The following is a 23,564-nucleotide window of genomic DNA, read 5'->3' as shown; positions in this document are numbered from 1 at the left end:
CAGACGCTTTACCATCTGAGCCACCAGGGAAGACTCTCAAGCTCTCACTTTCACTGAATTCCTGATCAGGGGTCAGGTCCTCTGATGAAGATCATACTCCCTCCTCCCAAGCAAAACTCTCTCCCTTCTTCCTTGTTGCACCAGCCCAGGCTTTGGGCTACTGGGCAGCTCTGCTTTCTCTAAAATGGGTCTCACTAATTCTGACTTTCATTGGCAGGCTATTCAAAATATGCAATCCACGGGACAATGTGAGTGTACAAATCTCCAATCTGCCTAAGAACCACAAATCACTCACCTGGTTTTATCCTACTGACCAGAAGATCGTAGAGTGGGAATCTGGTGAGCCTACTAAGTACTTCGATACTAAATTTAAGGACAGGTCCACGCTTGATTCTCAAAGTGGCACACTGCACATCCGCAAGGTCCAGAAGGAAGACAGCAGTACTTACCTCCTGAGGGTGCTGAAGGACAATGGACATGAGGAGGAATACAAGATCTCTCTGATGGTGCTTGGTAAGTTAGGGTAACCAAAGGGCTAGTCCCGACTCTGGGGTCCCAGAAAGATCACTGGGAGGCTTCCCGGTGATTCTGGGGACTCTCCATGGGAGGGGGAGAGAAAACCTCAGGACAGGCTTAATCCATTTCTCCTGGAGCCAGTTCCACTTGGAAGTGAGTCTGGGCCAGCAGACCCCAAAATAGGTAACTTTGGGACATTTGAAACCTCTTCTGACATTAGAGAGTCTAAGATTTGAAGAGGAAGGAGACAACAAAGATGGTTTCCTCTCTGTTCTCTTCATGTTCTCTTGTGGTCAATCCAAATAAGTTCTGAGTTCTTCTTCTTTTTCAATTGATTTTTTGGTTGTACTGGGTCTTCCTTGCTCCACGCAGACTTTCTTGAATTGTGGCAAGTGGGGGTTACTCTTTGTTGTGGTGCATGGGCTTCTCATTGTGGTGGAGTCTCTGATTGTGGAGCATGGGTTCTAGGCTTGTGGGCTTTAATAGCTGCAGCTTGCTGGCCCTAGGATGTGTGGGCTTCAGTAGTTGTAATGCATGGGCTTAGTTGCTCTGCAGTATGTGCGATCTTCCCAGACCAGGGATGGAACCCATGTCCCCATTGGCAGGCAGATTGTTAACCACTGGACCACACTTACTGGCTGTGTGACCTTGGAGAAACATCTTGACATCTCTGTCCCATTAGGTAAGATTCTGTTGATGGCAAGTAATGGACACCAACTTGATATAGCTTTAGCGAAAAAGGAGACATTTTTTTTTAAGCTGTGACTTCTTAAAGCAATGAAAGAAGTTTAGAAGAGTTGAAAAGGACTGAAGAGGAGGAAGAATGAGAGCCTGGCTCAGTCCAGAGCCTCTAGCCACTGGCATCTTTCATGTGAAAGTGGGTCCCTGCCAGTACAGTCTCTCTCTCTGAGTCTAGGCTTTCATGTCTCTTAGTTTAAATTCTCACGAGAGACAAATTGACTAGCCCATCTTGGTTCAGGTATGTGATTTAAACTCTTAGGGTCCAAAGACTCAGCTTATAAGGCAGAAACTTGGTTCTTGGGGAGATTGCCAATTATGAGAGGAGGAGGGCTGGGCAGACATCCAAGGGAGATGTGCCCCTCAGAGACTTGAGTTCCTCATCATATTGTGAGGATAATTATGTCTTTTTAGGATGTTATGAGAATCAAAGTAGGTAATGAAAGTGAAAACACTTTTACAATACTGGAACTTCCTTTGTGGTCCAGTGGTTAAGAATCTACCCTTCCACTGCAGGGGGCGTGTTGAGTTCAATTCCTGGTTGGGGAACAAAGACCCCACACGCTGCATGGTGCAGTCAAAAATAATAAAATTACAACAAAAAAAAAATGTGCCACAAGTTCTTGTGTCTGGTGAGGAGCCTTAAAAATGCTAAAATGCTACAAAGAATGAAGAATTGTATATATTCATGTCCCACTAACATGGGTCATGATGGCCCCTGGTATAAGAGGCTAGAATCGCCTTCTAGCTCACTTACTCCATATCATATGTCATAAAATTGCAAGATGTACTACCAACAGGAAATATTCAAAGGTTCCTACAGTGATTTTAACAAACAGGTCTGAAATATACATCATTTACCAGATTTTGTGGCAAATATTCCCCTCACAGCCAACTGTAAACTGCTATCAGTTTCATTTTACAACCAACTTGCAAAATTTCTGAGTATCCTACAAGCCATAAGCCTACATGGCTTCAGTACGCTTGCCTCTGGATAAGGCTCTGAGGATGCAATTAGTGGAAGGATCATCCTTCTGTCCAGCACCGGAATCTCTAAAGCTCAAAGGGGCATCTTGGAACCAGACTGCTCCATCTGGCTCTGGAGTGCTTAGGGCTAGGCTGCTTACTATGGGAAATGCAGAAGGTTTATAAGACTTGAGGCCAGACCACAGGAAATGAATAAGCATATGAAGATTGCTCATGTAAAGTATGCAAGAGGAGTCCAGCAATGTGATAAGGCTTCATGGAGGAGATGGATCTAGAGTTCAGGAGGTCAGATTGGTAGAGCTTCCATCGCCCCTCACAGACATACAACCCAGAAGTCAGCTCGGATTGGGTCAATTCTCTGCTACATTTTAATCCTATGACTTCTGAGGTGCATTGATTCTGCAGGTGTTTTACCCTTGACCAGAAGGAAAAGACCTCAGAGGATTTCAGGTAAAGTAGTCCTAGTCAAGGAAGGAGCAGATGATGGAAATACATCTCAACCCATCTGCCCGCAGGATGAAAGCAGTGATGATGCTGTGACCTTCAACATGCCTGCGTCACACCCAGCAAAAGAAAGCCTGACCATCTTGGCTCGTTTGCTCTTTCTCTATAGAGGGCATGGCAACCCACTCCAATGTTCTTACCTGGAGAATCCCATGGACGGAGGAGCCTGGCAGACTATGGTACATAGGGTTGCGAAGAGTCAGACACAACTGAAGCAACTTAGCATGCATGCACACACATAGAATTTTAGAGCAAATACAAGCTAGAGCAAGGCAAGATCTAGTCTGAACTAACGCCACACTGCCCACAGCAGGTCCACAGATGTTGCTAGAAATACTGGAGGGCTTTCTCAGTAGGCAAATTGACTGGAGCAGAAAACCAGAGGAATCACATGGATATTCTTATCACTACCATTCTATATATTTTCCTCCCCATTTTTTATATTGTTCTAATAATGTTCTTTATCACTCCTTTAATTTTTATTTTTTATAACTTACTTTTTCTTTTGTAAAACACACCTCATTTTTAACTAAATTAATTTTATTTCCCTATTTCTACTCCTTAGTACTGCTTAGTTACACTGCAATTTTTTCCATGTTTTTTATTTTGTATTTTTGAGAGTCTAATTTTTAGTATTCATTTTCACTTAGGAGCTTGATTATTGGCTTGATTGCTCTCTTCTCTTTTGACTTCCTTTATTTTCTCCTTCTTCTCTCTTGTCTTTGTAAGTGTGTGTCTCTTTGGGTGTTCTTGGCTGTTGACTGTTGTTTCACCATTAGTCTTGGGATGTTGTTTTCTGTGCTGTGTGGCCTGTGAAATCTTGGTGCTACAGTAAGGGGATGGGCCTGAACCTCAGAGGTTGGATACCCAAGTTCAGGACTTTGGACCACCAGAGAACTCCCAAGACCATGGAATATTAATAGGTGAGAGCCCTCTCAAAAGTCTCTGTATCAAATCTAAGACCAAGCCCCACTCCAAGGCCTGCAAGCTCTAGTTCCAGATGCCTCATGCCAAATCTTTAGCAAAGTAGGAGCACAAACCTGCCCATTTGCAGAAAGGCTGCCCCCAAACATACCAAGCTCATAGACACCCAAAACACACTACTGGACACAGCACTACTTTCAGAGAGACAAGATCCAGCTCCATCCACCAGAACACAGACACAAGTCCCCCTATCAGGGAAACTTCATTAGGCACCAGGAATCACAGCTACCCCCAAGAGGCAGGGGGAAGACAGCACAATTGAAAGGAACCACAACTTCCAACCTGTAGCCAGGAGACCCCCAAACACAGTAAAGTAAGCCATATGAGATGACATAGAAGCATGCAGCAGCTGAAGGGACATGGTGAAAAGCCAAAAGACCACACAAATGAAGAAATAAGCAGTCTACATGAAAATAAATCCAGAATAATGATAGTAAAGTTGACTTAAAATCATGGAAATAAAATGGTCGGAGGCACAGATTGAGAAGATACAAGAAATGTTTACCAAGGACCCAGGAGATTTAAAGAACAGACAATCAGCAATGAACACAATAACTGAGGTGAAAAGCATTAGAGGGAACCAATAGCAGAATGAGAGAAGCAGCAGAACAGAGAAGTGAGCTAGAAGATAGAATAGCAAAAACAGCTGAAACAGAGCAACATGCAGAAAACAGGATAAAAAGAAATGAGGACAGTCTCATGGAGAAGGCAATGGCACCCCACTCCAGTACTCTTGCCTGCACAATCCCATGGAAGGAGGAGCTTGGCGGGCTGCAGTCCATGGGGTTGCTAGGAGTCAGACAAGACTGAGCGACTTCACTTTCACTTTTCACTTTGATGCATTGGAGAAGGAAATGGCAACCCACTCCAGTGTTCTTGCCTGGAGAATCCCAGGGATAGGGGAGCCTAGTGGGCTGCCGTCTCTGGGGTCACACAGAGTCAGACATGACGAAAGCGACGTAGCAGCAGCAGGACAGTCTCAGAGACCTCTGGGACAACATTAAGTGGCCCAACATTTGAATCACAGGAGTCCCAGAAGAAGAGGACAAAATGAAAAGGTATGAGAAGATATTTGAGAAGATTATAGTCAAAAGCTTCCCTAAAATGGGAAAGGAAATAGCCTCCCAAGTCCAGGAAGACCAGAGAATCCCACACAGGATTTCTCCCAAGGAGAAATATGCCAAGACACATATTAATCAAATGAACAAAAATTAAACACAAAGAGCAAATATTAAAAGCAGCAAGTGAAAACAACAAATAACATACATGGGGATCCCCAGAAGGCCAGTAGCTGATTTCTCAACAGAAACTCTGTAGTCCAGAAAAGAGTAGCAGGATATACTTAAAGTGATGAAAGGAAAAAAAACCATAAGCTATGGTTTTCACAGTAGTCATGTATGGCTGTGAGAGTTGGACTGTAAAGAAAGCTGAGCACCGAAGAATTGATGCTTTTGAACTGCGGTGCTGGAGAAGACTCTTGAGAGTCCCTTGGACTGAAAGGAGATCCAATCAGTCAATATCGAAAAGGAAATCAGTCCTGGATATTCATTGGAAGGACTAATGCTGAAGCTGAAACTCCAGTCCTTTGGCCACCTGATATGAAGAACTGAGTCACTGGAAAAGACCCTAATGCTGGGAAAGATTGAAGGCAGGAGGAGAAGGGAATGACAGGGGATGAGGTGGTTGGATGGCATCACCAACTCAATGGACATGAGTTTGAGGAAACTCTGGGAGTTGGTGAAGGACAGGGAAGCCTGGTGTGCTTTAGTCCTTGGAGTCTTAGTCAGACACAATTGAGTGACTGAACTGAACTGAGCTATATATACTGTCAATAAGAGACCCACCTCAGACCTAGGAACACATAAAAACTGAAAGTGAGGGGTTGGAAAAAGATAGTCCATGCAAAAGGAAATCAAAAGAAAATGGGAGGACTACTCACATCAGATAAAATAGACTTTAAAATAAAGACCAATACAAGAGACAACAGAGAACACCACAAAATGATCAAGGGATCAATCCAAGAAGAAGATATAACAATTATAAGTATATATGCACCCAACATACGAGCACCTCAATATATAAGGCAAATGCTAACAACTATTACGGAGAAGGCAATGACACCCCACTCCAGTACTCTTGCCTGGAAAATCCCATGGATGGAGGAGCCTGGTGGGCTGCAGTCCAAGGGGTCACAAAGAGTCGGACATGACTGTGCTACTTCCCTTTTACTTTTCACTTTCATGCATTGGACAAGGAAAAGACAACCCACTCCAGTGTTCTTGCCTGGAGAATCCCGGGGATGGGGGAGCCTGGTGGGCTTCTGTATATGGGGTTGTACACAGTCGGACATGACTGAAGCAACTTAGCAGCAGCAGCAGCAACAACAACTATTAAAATGGAAATTGATAGTAACACAATAATAGTAGGGGACTTTAACACCCCACTCACACCAATGGACAGATCAGCCAGACAGAAAATTGATAACCACAAGCTTTAAATTATACATTGAACCAGTTAGACCTGGTAGTATCTATAGGGCACTTAACCCCCAAATGATAGATTTCCTTTCTTTCTCAAGTGCATTTGGAACATTCTCCAGGGTTTATCACATCTGGGTAAATTTAAAAAAATCAAAATCATTTCAATCATCATTTCTGACCACAATGGTATTTATAAGATTAGATACCAACTACAGGAAAAAAAAAAAAAACCTGTAAAAAATACACAAACACACGGAGCCTAAACCATACAATTCTGAATAACCAACAGATCACTGAAGAAATGAAAAAGGGAATGAAAATATGCCTAGAAACAAACGACAATGAAAACATGACCACTCAAAACCTGTGGGATGAGTAAAAGCAACGCTAAGAGGGAAGTTAACAACCATACAAGCCTGCCTCAAGAAACAGGAGACACAACAACTAAAGAACCTAACTTCACAACTAAAGCAACTAGTAAACGAAGATTAAAAACCTCTAAGTCAGTAGAAGAAGTAACTCATAAAGATCAGAGCTTAAATAAGTGAAAAAGAAGCGAAGGAGACAATAGCACAGATAAATACAACTAAAAGATGGTTCTTTGAGAAGATGAACAAAATGACAAACCATTAGCCAGACTCATCAAGAAAAAAAGGGTAAGATTCAAATCAATCACATTAGAAATGAAAAAGGAGAAGTTACAATGAGCAACACAGAAATTCAAAAGATAAAAGATCGTAAGACTCTTATGAGCAATTATATACTAATAAAATAGAGAAACTGGCAGAAATGGACAGATTCTTAGAAAAGTGTAACCTTCAAAAACTGAACCAGGAACAAATAGAAAATATGAACAGACCAATCACAAACATGGAAATTGAAACTATAATAAAAGTCTTTCAAAAAACAAAAGCCCAGGGCCAGATGGCTTCAGGAAAATCTACCAAAAGACCTAACAGGTTTCATGCTCAAACTCTTCAGGAACATTGCAGAGGAAGGAAAACGCCTAAATCCATTCTATGAGGCCACCATCACACTGATACCAAAACCAAAGCTGTTGCAAGAATAGAAAATTACAGAACAATATCACTGATGAACATAGATGCACAAATCCCCAACAAAAGTTTGGAAATCAGAATCCAACACAACATAAAAAGAGTTACATATCATAATCAAGTCAGTTTTATCCCAGGGATGCAAAGATTCTTCAGTATATGGAAAACAATCAATGTGATATACCATATTAACCAATTGAAAGATAATTTCCATATGATAATCTCAGTAGACGCAGAGAAAGCCTTTGACAAACTTCAACAGTCATTTAAGATGAACATTCTCCAGAAGCAGGCACAGAAGGAGCATACCTCAACAGAAGAAAGACCATATGTGACAAACCTACAGCAAACATTATTCCCAATGGTGAAAAACCTACAGCATTTCATTTAAAATCTGGAACAAGACAAGGTACCCACTGTGACCACAACTATTCAACAGAGTTTTAGAAATCCTAGCCACCGCAATCAGAAAAGGAAAAGAAATAAAAGAAATCGAGATTGGAAAAGAGAAATGAAAACTCTCACTGTTTGCAGATAACGTGATACTATACATATAAAACCCTAAAGATGCCACCAGAAAAGTACTAGAGCTAATCAATGAATACAGTAAATTTGCAGGGTATAAAATTAATACACAGAAATCTCTTGCATTCCTAAACACTAACAATGAAAAATCAAAAAGAAAAATTAAAGAAACAATCCCATTCACCATGGCAACAAAGATAATAAACTACTTAGGAATAAATCTGTCTAAAGAGGCCAATAGTAAAGAGGTAAATAGTTCTAATTTTGAATACCCATGAGCTCAAGGTCTTCCTACTATGCTATCTTGGCCACACTGTAGATTAAGAGTTTTTAAAAAGAGAGTTCTCTCAGAGAGCTCCCTCTTCTCTTCTGCCATGTAACACCAGTGGACATCTTCCAGTGTGAAGATGCTCATCTCTGCATCAGTAAGTGGACTCTTGCTAGACTCTGAGTCTGTTGGTGCCCTGATTGTATGCTTCCCAGCCTCCTGAACTGTGAGAAGTAAATGTATGTCCTTTAAGCCATATAGCCTATGGTATTTCTGACATGGTGGCTGGCATGAATAAGCCACAGGGGATGCCCCTCCTCAACCCTCAACCCCCTTTTCACTTTACATACTCTGAGAGAGATCCTTCTAGCACATGGTCTGACCTCAACCACAATTTATGTGCTGCATAATCATGTTCTTGGTAGGTAGCTCAGATCGCTCCCTTGAGCCCCACATCCAAATATTCAACTCTGTTTTAGGCATCTTAATCTTAACATATCCCACACTGAACTTACCATTTCTCGTGTTCCAGTTTATCCCGTCTCCTATCTTGGGTTGATCACTCAAGCCAGCACCCAGACTCTTTCTTCTCCCTCTCTGTCAACCTGCATATAAAAAAATCAAGTTTTGCTGAATCTGACTACTCTTCATCTGCCGCACCCTGCAGCTCAGGCCTTCTTTAATGGTAGATGAATTCTTCCAACACCCTTGGAATACCTCCTGGCTTCTAGTTTCTTTCTCGTCTTCTTCAGATTTCTTTCTAACCTGTGAATTGAAGTAGAACACTTCTATGCCCCGAATCCTTTCTTTACATCTTCTTGAAAGGCTTCAGGATAAAATCCAAGCTCCTAATCTGTGCATGCTAAAACCTTAACATTATAGAGCTGTTTTTCTTTCCTTTTATTTCAGCCTCATTAAAATATCCTCCATTTCCTGAAATAGCCAAGTTCTCTAGTTTCTCAGATATTACCCGTGCTCATCTTCCTTATATAAATACTTTCATCATTCTTAAAAGGAGTTGCACCTATTCACTCATCCCCCAGTAGCCTCCTCTCATAACATAGTTTGTATTTATGTAGTCTTTCTAAGTGACCCCATAGTTTCACAACCACATTGTAATGCTTTTCTTCTTTGTCTGGTTCCTTCATGAGATTGCAAGCTGCTTAAAAGTAGACAAGAGAGAAGCTTTTATTTCTACATCCTCACTTGTAGCTCTAGAAATATCCAATAGATACAGGGAGCAAGGAACACCTGCAGCATTGTACTGCCCCTACTGGAATCAGCAAGAAGTCATCTGCATCTGCCACTGCTGCTAAGTCGCTTCAGTCGTGTCCGACTCTGTGTGACCCCAAAGACGGCAGCCCATCAGGCTCCCCAATCCCTGGGGTTCTCCAGGCAAGAACACTGGAGTGGGTTGCCATTTCCTTTCACTTTCATCCTGCATGGGTGTGTGCTAAGTCACTTCAGTCGTGTCCCACTCTGTGTGATCCCATGAACTGTAGCCTGCCAGGCTCCTCTGTCCATAGGATTCTCCAGGCAAGAATACTGGAGTTGAGTTTCCATGCTCTCCTACAGGGGATCTTCCCAACCCAGGGATCAAACCCAAGTATCTTGTGTCTCCTTCATTGGCAGGTGGGTTCTTTACCACTAGTGCCAACAGGGAGGTCCCACCTTTCATCCTAGGTGGTTGGGAATATACTTTTCTATTCTCTGCTGGTTCAGATCCCAAATGCTTCAGCAAAACACTGGACAACAGCCCTTTTGCAAAATCCCCAGAGGAGCCGAAGTCCGAGCAAAGTCCACGCATGGTTCACCTCTGTCCCTTACCTTAATCTGTCATTTGCCCTAGTCTTTCTCAGATGGCTTCCCCGGGGGCATCAGTGGTAAAGAATGCTCCTTCTCGGCTTCTTTCTCATGGTTTGCTTTAAAGTCTTCCTTAGTTAACCTCACTTTGATTTGTTCATTCTACTTCAGCCTCAGCTTTTCTTCTAGTCCAAGGATTGACTGTAGCTCGCAGGAAGGGAAGAGCTGAGTGAAGAAGACTGGGCTTGACTGGGGCTGCACATGACCTCTGGCAGATCTGACGCTGAGTTTCAGTTATCAAATACAAGTAGTAATCCCTGTTTTCCTCACCTCACAGGACTCCAATGTGATCAGGTAAATAGGGTGTCCTACGCAGTTTCAGGTAGTGAGCTGACTCCATTTCCCCATGCTGATCTTCGGGGAGGGTAACTACTTCCAAGGCAGGAGCTCACAGATTGAGGAGAGCGGTTTTTATTGGTCATCTCCATGGTGAAAATCAGAAATGTCCCCAGTCTGAAACTGCTACAAATATGGTACATCAGGGACTGTGACTTTCCTATGGGTCTTCAAAGTGTCCTGGGTGGGCGAATAATTCATTTTGATTCTAGAGGGATGGGCCTGAAACTCTTAGACCCAAGGGTGCAGAATACATTCATTTGGGTCAAGTAACCTGTGATAATAGGTTAGTAATACAATATTTGTATATAGGTTAATAATAATAATACTGATGTTCAGTGGGTAGGCCAATATAAAGGTTTAAATAGTGAACTTACCCATAAGGAAGGAAGAGCTTGGGGGTGGAGGGGGGAGACCAATACTCAAACTGTGTAGATCTGGTTTTCCACATTTTGTGCTCTCAGCCTACGCCACACATGATCTACTTTCTACTCCTCACATGATTTAGAGTTGGCTCAGGTCAGAAATCCCCTTGGGTGGGTACTCTGGTTAATCAGGGTGTTTCCTGACTGGGAAACCAAAGGCAGATATTCACTGTCAGGGGTCTTTAACATTTTCTGAGTACCAATCCCTCTGGAAACCAGTAGAATCTATGGATCCTCTCACCAGAAAAGAGAACTAACACACATTCAAACAAAATTGTTTCTTTAATTCAAATTTACTGATTTCAAATTGAAGGATAATTGCTTTACAACATTGTGTTAATTTCTGCCATATATCACCATGAGCCCGCTATAGGTATATCCATATTCTCGCCCTCACGGCCCTCCCTCCCACCTCTCACCCCATCCCACGCCTCTAGTTTGTCATTTGCTCCCTGCGTCACACTAGAAATTTCCACCAACTGTCTAGTTTCACATATGGTAATGGTTTTTAAAGGGCTACTCTCTCAATTCTTCCACCCTCTCCCTCTCCCCCCATAACCAAGAGTCTGTTCTTAGTTTCTTACTGGTTAATTTAAAGAAAAAAAAAAAAACGGAACGGATGGGGCTTCCTGTTTTTGGTCGCCGGGCCCCAACTATGAGTTGCTGGGTGTAGAGTTCTAACCTTAAGCCGTGAATTAAAGGTATCTTTGGTCTCTTTCTGGCTTGGCTCTGGTCTGTGTCCAGAGTCCCCGTAAAGTTCTGGAGAAGAGGAGCATGTACTCCAGAAGGCGGGAGTGGTCTCTGACTCTGGAAATTCTACTGCTGCCTCTCTTGTTCCTGGCAACCAGCATACAAGGTACTTTCCACAGATTGTCTGCCTGTAACTGTGCACTGGAGGCCCAGTGAGATGGAAAAGGGAATACGGGTGTCTCTCCACCTGAAGTGGAGTAGTGGCTCCAGGCAGCAAGGATTTTCATCCTGGAAGCGGGGTTGGGGAGTCTTCCTTAAGCTTTGGAAAATCAGGCTCCATCTCTTGTCTCAAGCTGAAGCAACACAAATAGAACTTTGGTGAGATGGAGAAGTCCTCTCCCATTTCGTGCCATGGTTCGTCATCTGTGAAGCTTCTTTGCATTACAAAGAACAGAAGGCCGCAAGGGCAGCTGCCACACTGTAGGCTCAGGGATGCCGCAATCCTTGAGGCCTTTTTTGAGACCTCTGTCTATGCAAGGGGTTGTTTCATGAGCAAAAGTAAATAATGTCATTGCTCCAGACAGAAATCAAAATTGTGGGAAAGGAAAGTTGGGAAGGATGGCTCTGTCTAGGGTCGCTGAGTGGGAGTCTGAGCAGAGGCTTCAGTAGCAGGGAAACCCTGGAACATCTGATTAAAAGCTAAGTTCGTTCTGCCATGGTTGTGTTCTATCCCCTTGTGTGGCAACGTTCCTCTTCCTGTTACAGTTGTCCAGCCCTCCACTACCTGTCTTCCGAGGTCAGCTGAGAACTGAGAGCTAAGCTATTGCCTTTCTCTCTATTCCCCCTAATAAATACTTAAGCCTTTTTCATTAAAGGTGCTTTAATGCTCACTACTGTGGCAAAAATGAGTAAAAGTGAGTGTGGGCATAGGAAACAAATATAACATTTTAAAATTGTGATAGTATGTGACTCTGAGGCAGATGAGATAGCCATACTCAGGGGAAATCCTGGTGGCTACTCATGCAAGGCCTCTCAGGGTGGCAGGACATTTGATCTGGCTTATGACTGGCTTTGGGGCAGGAAGAAAATTTTTTTGCCCTTCTCGGACCTCTGACTGGTGTAAGAATTAACCTGACATGAGATCAGCTAACAGGAGAAAATCAGAGTTTAATATTGTGTACATGCTTCCCTGGTGACTCAGAGGTTAAAGCATCTGCCTGGAAGGCAGGAGACCTGGGTTGGATCCCTGGGTCGGGAAGAGCCCCTGGAGAAGGAAATGGCAAGCCACTCCAGTACTCTTGCCTGGAGAATCCCATGGAGGGAGGAGCCTGGTAGGCTGCAGTCCATGGGGTCACCAAGAGTTGGACACGACTGAGCGACTTCACATGGGTGAAACCCAGAAAAACCAAGTAACTTGCTAAAATGGCTGAAGCCCTCATCTTAAATACCATCCTCTGCTAAAGAGAAAAGAGAATGTTGAGGCTGACAGTTTGGGGAGGTTATCAGGAAAAGCACAGCAAATAAAGGTGAGGTTGTTAGGCAGATTTAAGTTAGTGCCTTCTGCATTGATAAGAGTTTCCAGAGATTTGGTCATCCTCCTCATCTGGTAAAGAGAGGGAGACACCTTTATTAATGGAGATTTCCCTTACAAATATAAATGTTTCTTATGAAAGAGTAACTCGTACAAGGTTTTCAGAATGTTTACCATGTCTGCTACTTCCTTAGAAAACAACCTACTTGAAACAATTAATATGCCAAAGAGACATATCTTAGGGTGACACATTCTGCTCCCCTACACTACGTCTGGAGACATATCTTCAGGCCTCCTGTGGCTGTGTGAGCTCCATGGGGCTTACTCAGCTCATAGGTCACTAATATGACCTTGGGAGTAGGGGCTGGTATGAAGTATTCATCCAATTGTTGGGAAAGATAGACATGCCAAAAGAAGCGGACTATCTCAGTGCTTTGTCTAGACATGAGGCCATTGTGTCTAAATCTCCTCATGTGCAGAGTACGCCTACAGATAGTTCTTTTATCTTCAGTTTATGACTCCCTCACCCCAAAGCCTGGTGGCACCGTGGTTGTACAAAAAAACCCACCTGCCAATGCAGGAGATGTGGGTTCAATCCTTGGGTCAGGAAGACACCCTGGTGAAGGAAATGGCAACCTACTCCAGTATTCTTGCCTGGGAACTCTCAAGGGCAGAGGAGCCTGGTGGGCAACAGTCCATGGGGTCACAAAAGACTTGGGCATGATTGAGTGATGAAACAACACCCCATAACCACATTTTGTCTAAATTCAACTTTGTGCTTTGCCATGGAGGAGGTGCTTTCTCTCTTGCCTCTAGGCCTATATGCATGCCTTTCCTTCTGCCTGAAATGTCCTGCATGCCCCCTCTCCAGCCCCTCCCATTCTTACGTCACTTCCTCCCAGAAGCCTCAGCTTCCAGGTTATGGTTGGTGAACTGCTTGGCTGTCTGCTTCCTGGATCTCTTGAGCACAGGGACCTTGTCCATTGCTGAACCTAATACAGTGCCTAGCACGTGGCATGGGCTAATTAAATAATTGTTAATCCTATGAATGAATGACATCAAAGAACTTCCTTTCAGGCTATCTGTCCAGATCTTCCTGGGGGTATCGTTATTCTTATTTTCCCAGTAATGCATGTTTTTGTGGAGAAATTTGAGAAGTATTTTTTAAATGTCCTCTTTTGGCCCTCCTCAGACTTGAGTTTCTCAGCTCTCTGATCTCTAGGCCCACTCCTCACTAGCAGGCATCTTCCTTGTCTCCCTCTAGCACCACAAAGTGCAATAGAAATAGCTTATTCTGGGAATCAGAAAACGTATCTTCTTTTTTCTTAATTTGATTTTTAATTGGAGGATAATTGCTGTAAGACCTATGTTCTGAGTTCTAAGCCATGGGGTTTCCTATAAATCGTAAAAGCTTCCTGAGTCTCAATTTTCTCAACTCTATTATGGGTATAATGATATGCTCCCCATTTTGTCAAGGGGTTATTATTAAGATCAATGAAATAAAGAATGTGAAATTGCTCTGGGATTGTGACCACAATACCACAATACAGTTTGAGACAGATAAGAGCCAGGAATATCATCAGGAAATTCCAAAGCCCAGTGCTCTCTCCTGGGCCACAGAACTGAATCTCTGCTTTCTAAACATCTTCAAACACATTTCCAAAATCTAACTCCTCATCTTGGTTTCAGCTATCCATTGCTGTGTAATAAACCTCCACAAACCTGGGGCTTCCTCAACATGCATTTGGTCACTGTCATCTGGCCGATTAAATTCATGAGACTTCCCATCTCAGGAAAGAGCACTGTACTCTTCATCTTGCCCCATGACATGCATCTGAAGTCTTGCTGTCTATTGCCAAATTACTTCCCTGAAAGGTTTGTACACGTTTGCTAAATGGTTTATCTCAGTAGAGAGCTGCATGTAACTCCATGTCAGTATCTGTAAAACACTGCTTTTGATAAAATTTTATGAGAAACCACATGACTTGCTTTAGAGTATTCAGAATTTCCCCTTTAGCACTTCCTTCTTCCTGGGTAGACCTTTTTGTATGAACTTACCACTTGTTTTGGTCTGATTCCCCTCCCCTACACCATTTTAGTTTTACTTCTGTACAGACAATAAACATGGGTAAGCGTAGGAAAGGTCTGCCTCATTTATAAACTGCACATAAATACAGTTACTTTATCCTAAGCATGCAGATACATGAACAGCTACTTCTTGTTAGAATTAAATCAAAGTAGTACTTTAAGTAGTTTTATATCGAATAAAATATGGAATTGTTAAAAGGCAAATCAAAATATTTTTCAATTAACTTTAAAATTAAAAAAAAAAACATACCAGAAAAACAAATATATGTATATATATGTATATATATATATATATACATATATATATATTTATATATAAGAGAATAAGGAAGAAGTCAAGAGATACCTGGAGAGGCAGCTTTGGAGTACAAAATGAAGCAGGGGAAAGTCTAACAGATTTTTGCCAAGAGAACACACTAGTCATAACAAACACCCTCTTCCAACAACACAGGAGACAACTCTACACATGGACATCACCAGTTTGTCAATACCGAAATCAGAATGCTTATATTATTTTCAGCTGATGATGAAGCTCTATAAAATCAGCAGAAACAAGACTGGGAGCTGACTGTGGCATAGATCATGAAATCCTTATTGCAAAATGCAGACGCAAGTTGAAGAAAGTAGGGAAAACTACTCGGTCATGCAGGTATGCTGCTAAGTCCCTTCAGTCGTGTCCGACTGTGCGACCCCATAGACGGCAGCCCACCAAGCTACCCCATCCCTGGGATTCTCTTGGCAAGAATACTGGAGTGGGTTGCCATTTGTTCTCCATTGCGTGAAAGTGAAAAGTGAAAGTGAAGTCGCTCAGTCGTGTCCGACTCTTCGCGACCCCATGAACTGCAGCCTACCAGGCTCCTCCGTCTGTGGGATTTTCCAGGCAAGAGTACTGGAGGGGGGTGCCATTGCCTTCATGCAGGTATGACCTAAATCAAATCCCTTGCAATTGTACAGTGGAAGCGACAAATATATTCAAGGGAGTAGATCCGATAGACAGAGTGCCTGAAGAACTATGGATGGAGGTTCATAACATAGTACAGGAAGTGGTGATCAAAATCATCTCCAAGAAAAAGAAATGCAACAATGCAAAATGGTTGTCTGAAGAGGCCTTACAAATACCTGTGAAAAGAAGAGAAGCGAACGGCAAAGGGGAAAAGGAAAGATACAGCCATCTGAATACAGAGTTCCAAAGAATAACAAGGAGAAACATGAAACCCTTCCTAAAGTGATCAAAGTAAAGAAATGGAGGAAAGCAATAGAATGGGAGAGACTGGAGATCTTTTCAAGAAAATTAGAGATACCAAGGGAACATTTCATGCAAAGATGGCCAAAATAAAGTACAGAAATGGTATGGACCTAACAGAAGCAGAAGATATTGAGAAGAAGTGGCAAAAAACACACAAAGGAACTATACAAAAAAGATCTTAATCACCCAGAAAACCATGATGGTGTGATCACTCATCTAGAGCCAGACATCCTGGAGTGTGAAGTCAAGTGGACCTTAGGAAGCATCACTACCAAAAAAGCTAGTGGAAGTGATGGAATTCGAGCGGAGCTATTTCACATCCTGAAAGATGACGCTGTGAAAGTGTTGCACTCGATATGGCAGCAAATTTGGAAACCTCAGCAGTGGCCTCAGGACTGGAAGAGGTGTTTTTCCTCCAATCCCAAAGAGAGGCAATGCCAAAAAATGTTTGAACTATCACACCATTGTACTCATCTCACACACTAGCAAAGTAATGCTCAAAATTCTCCAAGGGAGGCTTCAACAGTATGTGAACCAAGAACTTCCAGATAGTCAAGCTGGATTTAGAAAAGGCAGAGGAACCAGAGATCAACTTGCCAACATCCATTGGATCATAGAAAAAGCAAGAGAATTCCAGAAAAACATCTACTTCTGCTTCATTGACTATGGTTCATTGACACAACCTTTGACTGTGTGGATCACAACAAACTTTGGAAAACTGTTAAAGAGACAGGAACACCAGTCCACCTTACCTGCTTCCTGAGAAACCTGTTTGCAGGTCAAGAGGCAACAGTTAGAACTAGACATGGAACAATGCACTGGTTCAAAACTGAGAAAAGAATACGTCAAGACTATATACTGTCACCCTGCTCAATTAACTTATATGCAGAGTACATCATGTGAAATGCTTGGCTGGATGAAGCACAAGCAGAAATCAAGATTGCCGAGAGAAATATCAATAACCTCAGATATGCAGATGATACCACCCTTATGGCAGAAAGTAAAGAGGCATTAAAGAGCCACGTGATGAAGGGAAAAAGGGAGAGTGAAAAAAACTGGCTTAAAACTCAACATTCACAAAACTAAGATTATGGCATTTGGTCCCATCAACTCATGGCAAATAGATGGGGAAGAAATGGAAAGAGTGACAGACTTTATCTTGTTGAGCTCCAAAATCACTGAAGATAGTCACTGCAGTCATGAACAGTCATGAATTTAAAAGACGCTTGCTCCTTGGAAGGAAAGCTATGACAAACCTGGAAAGCATCTTAAAAAGCAGAGACATTACTTTGCTGACAAATGTCTGTCTAGTCAAAGCTATGGTTTTTCCAGCAGTCATGTGCATCTGAGAGGTGGACCGTCAAGAAAGCTGAGCACTGAAGAATTGATGCTTTTGCACTCGTGTTGGAGAAGGGTCTTGAGAGTCCCTTGGACTGCAAGGAGATCCAACCATTCAATCTTAAAGGAAATCAACCCTGAATATTTATTGTAAGATTGGTGCTAGAGCTGAAACTCCAATACTTTGGCCACTTAATGCAAAGAGCTGACTCATTGGAAAAGACTCTGATGCTGGGAAAGATGGAAGGCAGGAGGAGAAGGGGATGACAGACGACAATATGGTTGGATAGCATCACCGACTCAATGGACATGAGTATGAACAAGCTCTGGGAGATGGTGAAGGACAGGGAAGCCTGGAGTGCTGCAGTCCATGGGGTTGCAAAGAGTCAGACATGACTGAGTGACTGAACAATAACAACAATGAAAGGAAAATATCAATGAATTCATCTGAATTTATTAGACAATCCTCAGTAATAGACTAAACCACTACTTTGATATCTCAAATTGTGCTACAATGTCTGTATGCTAATTTTTGCAATCTATAGTATAATAGTAATATTAATGCATCTTTATTCAACTTGTGACTGGATTATAGGATCCTTTTAGAAGAGTAGAATGTTTTTCCATTTTTTTATGGTTAATCAAGCATTCGTTCTACTGTTTCTATCTTGATGTGGCTTTTGAAGGCCACACTATCATTAGACATTTCATAGCAAAACTCACTGTTCCTTTTTAAATTCATTTTTACTTTATAGTGGAGTATAGTTGATTTTCAATATTGTGTTAGCTTCAGGTGTACAGCGAGGTGACTCTACTATACATATGAAAGTGAAAGTGAAAGTTGCGCAGTCGTGTCTGACTCTTTGCAGCCCCACGGACTATACAATCCATGGAATTCTCCCGGCCAGAATACTGGAGTGGGTAGCCTTTCCCTTCTCCAGGGAATTTTCCCAACTCAGGGATCATACCCAGGTTTCCCACATTGCAGGTGGATTCTTTACCAGCTGAGCTACCAGGGAAGCTATACGTATACATATATTCTTTCTTTTTTCATATCCTTTTCCCAAAACTCACTTTTCCTTTGCTATTCTCAAGCATGAGTCTCAGCCCATTTGAGGCTGCTGGGTTTTCATTTCAAGGTTTCTCTAGCTGCTTTTCATTGCTTTGTAGATACCTGAAACCATGAATGATACACTAAGCACTCTTTTGTGTTGTATCTTTTGAGAAACAACTTTCTGGGCAGCTTCTTCACTGCTCCTCTGCTGTATATGTCATAAGAGTCATCTTTGATTCTGTTATCCAGGACCCAACCGTAAGACTTCCCTGGTGGCTCAGATGGTAAAGAATCTGCCTGCAGTGCAGGAGACCCAGGTGAAATCCCTGGGACAGGAAGATCCCCTGAAGAAGGGAATGTCTACCGACTCCAATATTCTTGCCTGGGAATACCATTGACAGAGGAGCCTGGCAGGCTACAATGCATGGAGTTACAGAGAGTTGGACACTACTAAGTGACTCACACACACAAGCATAAGACAGGACTCCTACACTGGCCCAGGTAGGCACATTATGATACTTAAGAAACCATGATACTTAAGTTCATTGTTCACAAGTAATTAAGTGAAGTTGCTCAGTCGTGTTCGACTCTTTGCGACCCCATGGACCTTAGCCTTCCATGCTCCTCTGTCCATGGGCTTTTCCTGGCAATATACTGGAGTGGATGGCCATTTCCTTCTCCAGGGGAACTTCCCAACCCAGGGATTGAAGCCGGGTCTCTCCCTCTGTAGAGAGACACTTTACCATCTGAGCCACCAGGGAAGTCCACAAGTAATTAAAAAAAAAAAAAGTAACTCAAATTTCTACTTTAAGTCTCTCAAAAGATGTTAAAAGGAATCCAGTTTATAAGCTATAGCAATACTTCCTATCGTACACTTATCTGCCCTCTTCAGTCTTCTCAAACTATTCCATTCCTCTACAGCTCAGAGATTCTCATTCTCTTGAGCCATAATGTTATAGAAGCTCTATTTTCTAAACCAACCCGAGTGGCTCCTCATAAAGGTCAAACAAATCTTAAGAAGTAAGCAAGAGGAGGGCTTCCTAGGTGGCCCAGTGATAAAGAATCCATCTGCAATGCAGGAGACACAGGTTTGATCTCTGGGTCAAGAAGATCCCCTGGAGGAGAAAACAGCAACCCATTCCAGTATTCTTGCCTGGAAAATCCCATGGACAGAAGAGCCTAGCAGGTTACAGTCCAAGAGCCTGCAAAGAGAAGAGTCAGACGTGACTGAGCAACTAACACACACACATACCAAGCAAAAGCAAGCTAAGTGGGATAAAAAATATGACTACTTGGAGGTTATGAGGAGATGAATGGGAACACTTATGTATAGATTTTTGTCCCATCCATTCTATACTAAACACTATATGTGAGCCAAGTATTCTGGGGATTCAAAATTGAGTAACACATGGTGTTCGCCTTTGAAACGTTCACAATCTCAGGGACTCTGTCTGTTATATCTTCCCCCTCCTCCTCACACTTTAGTTTGAAGTTCTGTGGAACGTGTTGGGGATATCCTGGACAAACAAGATCTTAATGTTGTAAGTTCAATTCAGTCGTTCAGTCATGTCTGACTGTTTGTGACCCCATGGACTGCAGTATGCCAGGCTTCCCTGTCCTTCACCAACTCCTGGAGCTTGCTCAAACTCATGTCCTTTGAGTCAATGATGCCATCCAATCACCTCATCCTCTGTCATCCCCTCCTCTTCCTGCCTTCAGTCTTTCCCAGCATTAGGGTCTTTTCCAACAATTCAGCTCTTGGCATCAGGTGGCCAAAGTATTGGAGTTTCAGCTTCAGCATCAGTCCTTCCAATGAATATTCAGAGTTGATTTCCTTGAGGATTGACTGGGTTGATCTCCTTGTGGTCCAAGGGACTCTCAAGAGTCTTCTCCAGCACCACCATTTAAAAGCATCAATTATTCGGCACTCAGCCTTCTTTATGGTCCAACGCTCACATTCATACTTGCCTACTGGAAAAACCATAGCTTTGACTAGACGGAACTCTGTCGGAAAAGTGATGTCTCTGCTTTTTAATATGCTGTCTAGGCTGGTTATAGCTTTTCTTCCAAAGAGCAAGCATTTTTTAATTTCATGGTTGCAGTCACCATCTGCAATGATTTTGGAGCCCCCAAAAATAAAGTCTGTCACTGTTTCCATTTTTTTCCCTATCTATTTGCCACGAAGTGATGGGATTAGATGCCATGATCTTACTCTTTTGAGTGTTCAGTTTTAAGCCAAATGTTTCATTCTCCTCTTTCACTTTCATCAAGAGACTTTTCAGTTTCTCTTCATTTTCTGCCATAAGTGTGTTGTCATCTGCATACCTGAGGTTATTGATATCTCTCCTGGCAATCTTGATTCCTACTTGGGCTTCATCCAGCCCAGGCTTTCGCATGATGTACTCTGCATAGAAGTTAAATAAGCAGGGTGACAATATACAGCCTTGATGTACTCCTTGCTCAAGTTTGAACCAGTCCATTGTCTCATGTCCAGTTCTAACTCTTGTTTCTTGACCTGCATGCAGGTTTCTCAGGAAGCAGGTAAGGTGGTCTGGTATTCCCATCGCTTGAAGAATTTTCCACAGTTTGTTGTGATCCACACAGTCTAAGTCTTTGGTGTCGTCAATAAAGCATAAGTAGCTGCTTTCCTGGAATTCTCTTGCTTTTTCTATGATCCAATAGATGTTGGCAATTTGATCTCTGGTTCCTCTGCCTTTTCTAAATCCAGCTTGAATATCTGGAAGCTCTTGGTTTACATACTGTTGAAGCCTCCCTTGGAGAATTTTGAGCATTACTTTACAAGATGTGTGAGATGAGTGGAATTGTGCAGTTGTTCAAACATTCTTTGACATTGCCTTTCTTTGGGATTGTAATGAAAATGGACATTTTCCAGTCCAGTGGCCCCTGCTGAGTTTTCCAAATTTGCTGACGTATTGAGTGCAGCACTTTCACTGCATCATCTTTGAGGGGTAGCTCAACTGGAATTCTATTGCCTTCACTAGCTTTGTTCTAAGTCATGCTTCCTAAGCCCACTTGATTCTGCATTCCAGAATTCTGGCTCTAGATGAGTGATCACACCATTGTGGTTATCTGGGTCATTAAGATTTTTTTGTATAGTTCTTCTGAGTATTCTTGCCACCTCTTCTCAATATCTTCTGCTTCTCTTAGGTCCATACCATTTCTGTCCTTTATTGTGCCCATCTTTGTGTGAAATGTTCCCTGTTTTATTATTATGAAGCAGACTTCATTCTCAGATGGAGAAATAATGTACATTATAACTGAGTCTGAATCATAACTTCAGTCTCTATGCTCTGTATTCTTTATTCCTCAGTGAGTTCATCCTCATTTTTCTTTGCCCAAGGAAGTTTCAGGTAAGTTCTCTAGTCTTACGATGGTGCTGGGGACTCTTTCTTATAATCACATGTCCTAACCAAAGACCTGGTTTGTTTCTTTTTTACACATGCTGATGTCTTTTAATAGATCTAGCTTATAGGTGAAAGCATCTGCAGGAGTTGCTGCAATTTTTTTTCCCCCTTCCACCACATTCTATACTTTCAGATTCACAGATAGGCATTCGTTCCTAAAAAAATTCTAGTCCTTATTTTACCACTGTTTTGGCACAATAAAATGAGTTTAATGGCAGGTGTTAAACATGTCAATAAGCTATGCCACAGGATCCTTGGGGCTGGTGCACTGGGATGACCCGGAGGGATGGTATGGGGAGGGAGGTGGGAGGGGGGGTTCAGGATGGGGAACACGTGTACGCCCATGGCGGATTCATGTTGACGTGTGGCAGAACCAATACAATATTGTAAAGTAATTAGCCTCTAATAAAAAAAATAAATTTAACTTTAAAAAATAGAATAAACTGAAGCATATGAAAAATTTTAAAAAGAACGTCTCAATAATTTATGCACAGTATAGAATTTATGGATACAAAAAATAATGTAGGTAATAATAATAAACAATACCTGACATTTATTATCTACTAATAAAAAGTTATGAACAACCTAGATAGCATATTAAAAAGCAGAGACATTACTTTGCCAACAAAGGTCCATGTAGTCAAAGTGAAAGTGAAGTCGCTCAGTCGTGTCCGACTCTTTGCGACCCGTGGACTATAGCCCACCAAGCTCCTCCATCCATGGGATTCTCCAAGCAAGAATACTGGAGTGGGTAGCCATTTCCTCCTGCAGGGGATCTTCCCAACCCAGGGATTGAACCCAGGTCTCCCACATTGCAGGCAGGCGCTTTTAATCTTTACACCACCAGGGAAGCCCTTGACTAGCCCATCTACTCAAGGCTATGGTTTTTCCAGTAGTCATGTATGGATATGAGAGTTGCACTGTGAAGAAAGCTGAGTGCCAAAGAATTGATGCTTTTGAACTGTGGTGTTGGAGAAGACTCTTGAGAATCTCTTGGACTGCAGGGAGATCCAACCAGTCCATTCTGAAGGAGATCAGCCCTGGGATTTCTTTGGAAGGAATGATGCTAAAGCTGAAACTCCAGTACTTTGGCCGCCTCATGCGAAGAGTTGACTCATTAGAAAAGACCCTGATGCTGGGAAGGATTGGGGGCAGGAGGAGAAGGGGACGACAGAGGATGGATGGCTCGATGGCATCACCGATTCAATGGACATGAGTCTGAGTAAACTCTGGGAGTTGGTGATGGACAGGGAGGCCTGGTATGCTGGGATTCATGGGGTTGCAAAGAGTCGGATACAACTGAATGACTGAACTGAACTGAACTGAATCTTCCAAGTATTATACCAAGTATTTTATGTGTATTGATTGTTTGAATTAATCAAATTATATTCTAAGCATTTTATTTCTGTTACTCTGGGTCAGGGTTCTTTAGAGAAAAAGAATCAATAGGATATAGAGAGAGAGTGAGTCTCACACAGTTTCCCAGGTGGCGCTAGTGGTAAAGAACTTGC

At 42.4% G+C, this 23,564-nt stretch overlaps 1 protein-coding gene across 1 annotated transcript in view; it reads left to right on the top strand.

The window, feature by feature from the left end:
- LOC138416614 (CD48 antigen-like) overlaps positions 1 to 23,564 on the top strand; it is a 78,268-nt gene that overhangs the window by 11,989 nt on the left and 42,715 nt on the right. Inside the window, exon 2 of the mRNA XM_069546117.1 lies at positions 380 to 513. Within this exon, the coding sequence (XP_069402218.1) occupies positions 504 to 513 (10 nt within the window). The 5' untranslated portion in view covers positions 380 to 503. The remainder of the gene's footprint in view (positions 1 to 379; positions 514 to 23,564) is intronic.

Source organism: Ovis canadensis, chromosome 1, assembly GCF_042477335.2.
Source record: "Ovis canadensis isolate MfBH-ARS-UI-01 breed Bighorn chromosome 1, ARS-UI_OviCan_v2, whole genome shotgun sequence".
Taxonomy (NCBI): Eukaryota; Metazoa; Chordata; class Mammalia; order Artiodactyla; family Bovidae; genus Ovis; species Ovis canadensis.
The sequence above is the reverse complement of the archived record's forward strand: the minus strand, read 5'-3'. Positions and strand labels throughout refer to the sequence as shown.